At 42.1% G+C, this 9,849-nt stretch overlaps 1 protein-coding gene across 1 annotated transcript in view; it reads left to right on the top strand.

Moving 5' to 3' along the window:
• Positions 1 to 6,518, top strand: part of TUBG1 (tubulin gamma 1) — a 35,639-nt gene extending 29,121 nt beyond the window's left edge. The window contains exons 9-11 of the mRNA XM_018567785.1: positions 2,657 to 2,809; positions 3,959 to 4,120; positions 5,959 to 6,518. Coding sequence (XP_018423287.1) covers positions 2,657 to 2,809; positions 3,959 to 4,120; positions 5,959 to 6,156 — 513 coding nt within the window. The 3' untranslated portion in view covers positions 6,157 to 6,518. The remainder of the gene's footprint in view (positions 1 to 2,656; positions 2,810 to 3,958; positions 4,121 to 5,958) is intronic.
• Positions 6,519 to 9,849: the final 3,331 nt, after the last annotated feature.

The following is a 9,849-nucleotide window of genomic DNA, read 5'->3' as shown; positions in this document are numbered from 1 at the left end:
ACTATCTAAAGGTCCTCTTTGTCTCCTGCAATCTTATTCATGGCCTATAAGTAGGCTTACAGCTACAGTCTACCCTGTGCTTAAACTGAGACATCTGCATGTACCAGAGAGCTGCTTTTTTCTTAATATGAGTTACTCGCATGTAATATGGACACTGGAGGGCACCAGTGCTATTTGACATGGAGGTGCTGACATCAAAACCTAATAGGTGGCATAGGGAATACCTTGTAGGAATTAGTAAAGACGTTTTTCTTTCTTGTCCATTAAGGGAGACGGGTGTTCAGATACTGTTGGGTTATACTGCTGCCTACAGGATAATTTGGACACTGGCAAATGGAAACATCTGTAGGCCCACCCAGGATAACCACTCCTCTGCCCATCATGACTACTTTTTTTTTTTTTTTTTATTTTAGCATGTCTTTGGAGTGCTGTACCAAGACTCTGCTGGACCAGACATGTGGGGCTAGCCTGGAATGTGACCTTATCTGCTTTTGTAGGTTTAGTTCTGGAGAAGTATGGACCAGGGAATCCCTAGTAGTAATAATAATAATATTATACAGGATTTATATAGTGCAACAGTTTTCTCAGCGCTTTGCAATATAAGGAAGACATTACAATGCAAGACAAGATGGTACGGAGGGCCCTGCCCCTGAGGGCTTACAATCTAAAAGGGAGGGGGAGGTGATACATGAGGAGGTAGCTGTGTGGGGATGAATTGTTTGAGAACGTGATTGTTGAGTGGTTAGTTTGAGGTGGGATAGGCTTCCCTAAAGAGATGAGTCCTTGGGGATCGCCTTAGGGAAGTCAGAATGGGAGATAGATGGACAGGTTGGGGTAAAGAGTTCCAGAGGATGGGAGATGCTCTAGAGAAGTCCTGGAGGCGAGCATGGGAGGAGTTGACGAGGGGGTTGGAAAGCAAGAGGTCTTTGGAAGAGCGGAGAGGACGGTTAGTGTGATATTTTGGGACAAGGTTGGAGATATAGCCGGGGGCAGAGTTGTGGATGGCTTTGGAAGTGGTTGTTAATATTTTGAATGTTATCCTTTGGGCTATTGGAAGCCAGTGCAGGGATTGGCAGAGGGGGGGTTGCAGACACTAAGCGGTTGGTTAGGTGAATGAGTCTAGCAGCAGCATTCATGATATACTGAAGGGGGGATAGCCTGTGTAGTGGAAGGCCAATGAGGAGGGAGTTGCAATAGTCCAGACGAGAAATAACATAGGGAGTGGATGAGTAGTTTTGAGGTTTCATTGGTGACGAAGGGGCGTATTTCGGAGATGTTTCGAAGGTGAAGGCAGCAGGATTTGAATAGTGATTGGATGTGGGGAAGAAAGGTGAGGTCGGAGTCAAGGATGACACCTAGCACCTTGACATGGGGGGAGGTTGGATAGTTGTGTTATTAATCTCAAGGGAAAAGTTGGGGCGGGAGGAAATATCATGAGCTCAGTTTTTGAAAGGTTGAGTTTTAAGTGTTGTGACATCCAGACTGATATGTTAGTTAGTAGATGAGTGACATGGAAGGACACTGAGGGGGTGAGTTGTGGAGTAGAAAGATATATTTGAGTGTCATCGGCATAGAGATGGTATTGGAAGCCATGTGAGGTTATTAACTGTTTCAAGTGATCATATCCTCCTGTTTTTGTAAGCAGCAGAATAACTCGATAGTATCTGATTTCCTTTCTCAGTGGACTCCAAGAAAAGGATATTTGTTTGAGCTTTACCAGTAGATGTATTATGCAATTAAAGAAAAAATACCCTCGGGGCCTCCACTAAAAAATGTGATTTAGATACAAAATGATAAGTTTATCAGATCTATCAATGTGATTTGAAACATGCCTTAGAAGTGTGAATGTGACTGGTGATGCAGGAAGCAGAGATAGAGGAAGTTGCACAGCACTGGCTCCATGAAGCATACTCTTACATGTGCAGCTATGTGTTCTTATTCTGGAAGTGAGGGGAAGTCTCCACAATGGGAACATCTGACCGGTTCTATCCATACCCCACTCTGTCCAAAATAAAAATAGAAGTTTGTAAGTATGAAGGTGGGCTTCGGTAAATAAAGCGACATTAGGGGGAATTTATCAGAACTGGAGCAGCTGTGCACGCCAACCAATCGGCTTCTATTTCAAATTTTTCAAATTTCAACTGAGCAAACTGAAGAGATAAGCTGGTTGGTTGCCATGGGCAACTGCTCCAGTTTCTGTCTGCTCCAGTTTTGATGAATCCCCCCCCCCTCTGTGTTTCACAGGGTTTACTGTATAGCATAAATAGCTCACTTGGTTCTTTCTCTTCTTGTCTGGAATTGCGGTATGCTGTGAGTGTTTTGTTTTATCTTCTGCATGAAAAGAATCACCTAGTTGTTTTGGGGCGACGTTTACATTTTTCTGCTTCACCCAAAGTTGTAGAATGTTCTTCATAGGCAGAATTACTTGGTGCAGGGCTTCCTGTTTGACAGATAATGAAAGTCAGGGGTGGAGGAATTTTATACATGCTCATGTGTTGGGCCTTCCATCCAAAATGCGTTGGTTTTCTTTGAGTGGGAATCTGCTATGTTCTTTGCCTAGTAAAGGATATTGGCTATCTTGTGGTGTTAGTCATTCTATATTCCTGCACTGTCTACTGTGAACTGTATCTAATGTCTTGATAATCCTCCTCTGTAGGTGGCTAGTGTACGGAAGACCACAGTGCTGGATGTAATGAGGAGGTTATTGCAACCTAAGAATGTCATGGTGTCCACAGGCCGAGATCGGCAAACCAACCACTGTTACATTGCAATACTGAACATTATCCAGGGGGAAGTTGACCCGACTCAGGTGGGTAAAATATGCCCGAGTACAATTTCACTGACAAATGTTTTAGGGTTATCCTGAAATGGTTGGCTTTCTGGTCAGGACAACTCTAAATGTCTAAGCAACTTATAAACAGAAGCTGAGCTCACAGATAATGCTAGAAGGTGGGTTGGGCCTGAACAGCTGACCTTTTTCTGATGTACAGTCTGCAAAGAAATCTAAGGTACCATCAGTCAGCCATAGGCTAACCTCAACGTTGGCGCTGTTGCTATGACCGGCCTCTAGCGCTACTAATACTGTAAGGACCTGTGTTAGTGGTTGAGTTTCTGTCAGTGGCATCAGTTTGAGACACTTATCAGATCTTTCAGAATTAATTGACAGGTGCATTTGACATGCGGTTAGCTGCTTCAAGCTGCTTTTGCAGTCTTAAGCTGCCCATACACCTGACGATTATCGTACGATAATCGCGGGATCACCCGCGATTATTGTGCGATCGTAAGGTGTAGGGGCAGCATGCGACCGCATTTACTGTACGGTCGCACAATTTTCGTATTACGAGCATGTAATCGCAAGACGAAAGCGGCACGGCCCAAAGTGCGCAAGCGCACACTGCCCGCTCACCATTGCAATCATCTGTAAGCCCTCCCCTCAGCGGGGAGGACTTGCGTGGATCGCAAGTACGATCTGCCTGTCCAAGATGGGCAGGCAGGTCGTATGAACTTTTAATCACCTTACAATCATCGCACAACGAAAGTCGTGCGATGGTTGTAAGGTGTATGGGAATGCAAAATCCGCTTGAAGCGAACAAAGGTGGTTGACGCATGCCCTAATTCTGTTAAGGTGTGTCCCTTAACTGAGGACTCGCCGAAGCTTTAGGCTGGCATATAGAGACTGATAGCCAGTCTGAGGCCGACCTGTCCACATCATGAGGACACAGGCAGTGCAGGTTATAATAGGAGCTGCATAGGTAGGCTCTCGTGCATTCATACCTCAAATTTAGCTGTCAGCTGGGCAGTTCTCTGCTACCTGATCTCCCTACCCACAACTTGACCACGTGTGTCTGTCTGGTGGGTTTTCCTTTTTCTTTTCCTTTTTTTGATGAATGCTGCTTAAGGCTCTCTTTGTGGTGTTATGCTTATGTGTATTTGAAACTAGGTCCATTTCTTCTGCTAGGTGCACAAGAGTCTGCAGAGGATCAGAGAAAGGAAGCTGGCCAATTTTATTCCATGGGGACCAGCTAGCATTCAAGTGGCACTTTCAAGGAAGTCCCCATACCTCCCATCTGCACATCGGGTCAGTGGGCTAATGATGGCCAATCACACCAACATCTCATCGGTAAGTAAAGGGTGATCACTCCTTCATTCCTTTTTTTTTTTGCTGGCTATTACCTGTGAGTGTGGTAATGAGTGGCTAGTCCATCACAGGCTAAAGCTACTGTAATAAAGACAAAAGAACAGCAGGAAAAGTCCACTCAAATCTTTTATTCCAAAGTGAACTTCTCCTGAGAGTATTGCAGCTACTGTTTTACTATCAAATTGTATGCTGCATTTTATTTTTATGAAGCTACATCATTTTTCTGCTTTGTGTAACAGTGAACACTGGCATTCTGTGCTTGTGATCAGGATCTTCATGCTGTCACTATATGCAACACTTGTGGATTCTAAATCTAGAAGGGGAGATGCGTGCAATAAACCATAATTATTTCTGATTTGAACACTAAAAGCGCACTATCTTTCCTTGAAGATGAATGGGATAACCCCAATCCCTTATACTTTCCTTGAAGATGGGTAGTTGCAAGCTTGGCATCGATATCCAAATCTGGAGCAAACCTTTTAATAAGCCGAAATGGCAGCACAGATGACTGTGAAATGTGCAGTAATAGAGACCAATATTGATGGATGTTTTTAAGCCATTGTTGCTTTATTAAATAATTCCGTTTGTGCTTTGCGTGTGTATCAATAAACTGGTCATGCTTTCTCCTTGATAGTAGCTCACAAATTGTATACAATAAAAGATTGGGTACTTCTTAAACATTGTATAATGTCTTTAGATATTACTAATAGAATCTGACTGTTTTTTACTAATTGACCACTACACGATTTTCTGTTTGCCCCATCCCTGTAATGTCATTTTTCAAATGCCATTAGACTGCTGTGGAGTCATTCCTCACTGGAATGTGTGGTGCAATGCCGATAGAAACAAATCTTATTAAATATTATTTTCCGTTGCTAAAGGAAGGAATAGTGCAAGCTGGTAATACACGGAATGTTAGCATACAAAATGGGTGCCTTGTCGTCATCACATCTCTTTACAAAGACATGGATAGGATTAATCTGGAAAGACTAAATTAAAAGAGCAGCTTAAAAATCCGGCAAGGGAATAATGATGTCTTGGAGATATCTCAGTAATGCGTCTCTTTGCAAATGGAGATCCCACTAATGGAGTCAGAGTAAAGAAGAGGAATCTCAATGCTCCTGTTAGATAATTGAAAAACCTGTGGTAGATGGGAATGGCTGAGAGCCCTGCTGCAGAGATAGCTACAAAAGAATATAGTTGGAGCCCCACCACCACCACTTGTGGCCCTCCACTGTAATATATTTTTTTCAATGCTGACCCTTTTCAGTAGTCTTCAGGCCGATAACATAAGGTAGGGTCTTCTACGCCTTTAGATCTTCTCATGGTGGTGGGCAGTCCATGATGGGCGCACAGAGCAGCGCTGTCATGATGAGGTCAAAACTACGCTCTGTATTATTGTATGTGAATGCAGGGCACTGTGGTGATGCCCCCTTTGGATGTTGGTCCATGACACCTGCGCTCTTAGGATGTCATAAAGTCTTCTGGGTTGAATGACATCTGTCATCTTTGGTAGGGAAGTTGCATGACACATCAGCCTCTGTTGTATATCTCAGGTCTTTCAGTAGCAATGAATATGGGCAATTTGAGTTCTCAATGCCTTTTATTTATCAGGACATGATACTACTCCTGGCGTTTCCCAAAGGAATTGCCTAATGATTAAGAACTTGTCAAAGGATTTGTAATTCAACCAGTGTTGTGATTTACACACTACAGATATCACAGCTTGTGTACCTTCCTGCACAGGTGTACGGTAATGTTTCTTGATCATATGCGATAATGTGTCCTTTTTTTTTTTTTTTTATCTTTCTGACACCCAGCTATTTGAGAGGACATGCCGGCAGTATGATAAGCTGCGCAAGCGTGAGGCTTTCTTGGAGCAGTTTCGCAAGGAGGACATTTTCAAGGAGAACTTTGATGAGCTAGACAACTCTAGAGAGATCGTCCAGCAGCTGATAGATGAGTACCACGCTGCCACACGTCCAGATTACATTTCATGGGGTACTCAGGATAAGTGAGCACAGCAGAAAGGACACAGAAGCACTACAACACTGGCTGTACAATGTCTGTATGATGGCACAGAGGATCATTATTAACAAAGAACATACTCTGATCCGGATAAACTTTTCCTGTCCCATGAGAAGCGAAGGAGCACAATGCTGCAGACCGCCCATATGACATTGCAGCTTGTTATTGTTGTCCATGCCGCTAAGCAGATGGCTTTAAATCTCCATGTTTTTAGCTATGCCATTTTAAGCTGTTTATTGCTTGTTCAGTGAATGGGTCCAGGCAGACCTTCTCTCTCCAAAGTGTCCACTATTACACCATATGGTAAGCAAACCCAAATGGATATTTAGTTCACAGGGTGTTTTGTACATTTCATTATGAAGTAAAATATGTTTAACTAAAACACAAATGTCTGTGAGTAATTTGCAGGTGTATCCCTATAGACTGGTTCACAGAAAATAACTGCACAGTGTATGGCCTGTTAATACTTTTATCTATATCAGCACATCACCCAGCACACACACTCCCCCTTCCCATTGCATATAAAAGGATGTAGGACTGAACACACTTCCAATCTCGCATACAAAATTCTACTAAACAAGTGGCACAAATACCAGTTCCTCTCCTCGACGAATTTTTCCCTTTTTATGGAGCTTCAAGCAGAAGGTCCTCTTTTCACAAACCCTCTCAAATGGCTTTTTAATGGCCGAGCATTCAAGGATTCCCAAAGGCATTGTCGATGTTACCTTGCCTCACCACTGTCTTCTGAGAAAGCCGGGTGCTCAAAATCCTGAGAGAATGCACTCTTGCAATTGTCTGGAGTGCATACTCATGGGATTTTGAGCTTCCAGCTCTGCAGGAAGGCACTGTAACATAACTTGTGCTTCCCAGAAGCGATGGAGGCAATGGCTGAGGAGGGAGGTTGATTTTTGGGAGGATGGAGGGTTTGGGCGATCTGTGTGTTTTTTGCAAAGGTTTTTTTAAAGCCATTTATATTTGGGGGGACGAGGCTTGCAAAAAAAGTGGACATTACGTTTGGGATAGAAGGTTCACTTTAATCCAGAGGAAAGAAATCGGTGGAGGATCCAATTTTGTAGATGTGATTGAAAGCGGTGTACATCCCTACATCTTTATGTTCCTGACATGGGGGAGCTGATGAGACCTGGAGTTTGGCCCATCAGTTCCTCGTCTCTGCATTCTAGTAACAGGCAAAACTTGACAGAGGAAAAGAACGTTTGGAGGGTCTTTGCCACTTGTTCAGTTAAATTTTGTTGGTGTGCGGGACTACATCTTTTTGTTCTCAATAGCACTTAGTTGATATGATTATGGTATCATCAATGTCGTATGTATGAATCATTTCCAAAGATAATAGTGTGGCTTCTTGAGACATATTCAAAGATGTTAAATGGGACCTTTTTAAGATAATTTCCTAGAAGCCTTAACGGGAACCTGTGAGAATAGGTGTTTGGGAGCTGCCACTGTTGACCAGTTTATGAAGGTGCGGGCTCTGAGGCTTGCTTCTTACCTAGGCTGATCTAACCGAGAATGAGCTCTGGCTTGTTCCAACACATGCTTGTTCCAGCTCAGTTACTCACCAGGCAGTGAAGGAAGGATAAGGATGAACACCCAAAAACTTTCACCTTCAAAACCAAGTCTGTTATGGCAACTCGCATATTTGTACCCTGACGGGCTCCATTTAAAGTGGATATATGTACTGGAAATACAATCATCCTGACAACCCTTCCACCTTCTAATTATACCTGTACTGAGAAGAGGGTAGACTTCCTTTATAACTGCTTTAGTAGGAAATACTGGTTACCTGGTTGTCATGCTATGACACTTAATTTTAGTACTTCTCATCAAACAACCAAACCAATATAAAGACAAGAACTTCCAATGGAATGAGTATTACAAACAGCACTTCCTATCTCCATCCTATCTACAACCATCTCCATCTAAAACCTCTTTGTGAATAAAAAAATTTGGGCAAACCATAAACAATACATATAACATAACAATAAAACCAAAAAAAGTCATAAGGGGCATTCCCCCACAAAATTGATAAACATGGCTCCACCCAAAATCAGGAGTAGTAATAAAAAAGTAAACATTCCTACAACAGGAAAAAATATTCACATGCTGAACATTTTAAATACATAAAGAATAGATGGGGAAACAAATCTATAGCAAAGCTCCATTTAAAGAAATGTGTGCTGCACTCTAAATAAGACACAGTACATAAATGATATAGGAAATCCACATTTTAGTAGTATTCTACCTTATTGAATAAATAACCATGAATAATATTGAATCATTACATATGATGTTCACTCTCAGGGGAGGACCGCCATGTGATTCCCAGCTTCTCTTCCTCATTTACAGATAAAAGGCTCCACATAGTGTAGGAAGTGTTTTTTATTATTAAAACCACCATCAAAACAACTAAAACTCCTATCTTCAGGTTCTATTCCCAGCACCGGTGTTGTGCACACTCATAAAACCATCCCTGTGGCTTTGCTGGAAGTAGTAGTTCCTCGTGTGGGTATGTACTGACGTCTGGACAAGATGAACTACTTTTGTCAGTGAAGGCAGAGGGGGGGATGGATTCGCTTTTTAGTTTATTTTTTGGACTGGGTTGCTTATTCATTAAACTGAAACACTGACATTTGGTCTTTTTTTCTACTTCGGCACTGCATCTGATTTTAGGTGGAGCACTGTATGATTTTTGTATCTGTTATGAAGTTAGATTCTTAACTATTGGAATAGTTTTCTGTTGTAAGCGGAGCCCTACTATAACTTTTATTTCCCCATGTTTTCGTGTTTTATTTTATACATTTTTTTTCCACCCAAGACTCATACTCCATTTGAGCTTGCATATTGCCACAGCTAGCCCCAACCTTTCTACCCAACTGCTGCACCTATTGGCCATCTTTGGGCAGGATTAGATTTTTCTTTTAATTTCATTTGACATAGGGACCAGAATTTATCTAGCCCTGGCTTCAAGAAGTACATTTCATTAGTTGCATAGTTGTTATATGTAGTAACAAATAAGAAACCTCTTTCCAGCAGTTCTGAGTGTGCAGGGTTATGATATCTGCTTGAAGTGGGTGGCTACTAAATTTTAATCCAGGCCAGTAGTCTCCATTTTTTTTTTCTGGTGGCAGTCCATGTACCGGTATTTATATCAACATTTCAGATGATAACTGTGAACTATGATTGCTCTGAGCTGTAGCAGCCAATTAGCAACTACATCTCAGAAGCTTGTGGACAGCCTTAGAAAAGTGTACACCATTGTTAACTGTGATTGGACAAGTCCATTCCAGTATGTTCACACCTTTTTGTACTTTATGGTGCATCAACACCAAGCACATTAACATGCATTACTTTGCACTCACACATGCGTTAATAGGACAGGCCATTTATTTGAATGGGCTCCCTAGTGCACTAAAACACCCAAACTGTGTATGTACTTGTCCACAGCACAAAGGTGTGAACGGAGCCCAGTCAGTCTCTTTTATTGCAACCAGACATTTGATTGTTAGATCCATTTTCACATTATTAAACATGTTATCTGTGTTTCACACATGAAAATGGTTTTGGGATTGAGGTTCTCAGGAGTCTGTTGTCAGATGTGGGCACAGAAACCTGTAACTTTCCTGTAGAATTGTGTCCTCTATTCTAAGTAATCTATAGAAACTATACAT

The sequence above is a fragment of the Nanorana parkeri genome, unplaced genomic scaffold (genome assembly GCF_000935625.1).
Source record: "Nanorana parkeri isolate BGI_ZX_2015 unplaced genomic scaffold, ASM93562v1 scaffold1092, whole genome shotgun sequence".
Lineage (NCBI taxonomy): Eukaryota > Metazoa > Chordata > Amphibia > Anura > Dicroglossidae > Nanorana > Nanorana parkeri.
This window is presented reverse-complemented; position numbering and strand designations above follow the sequence as displayed.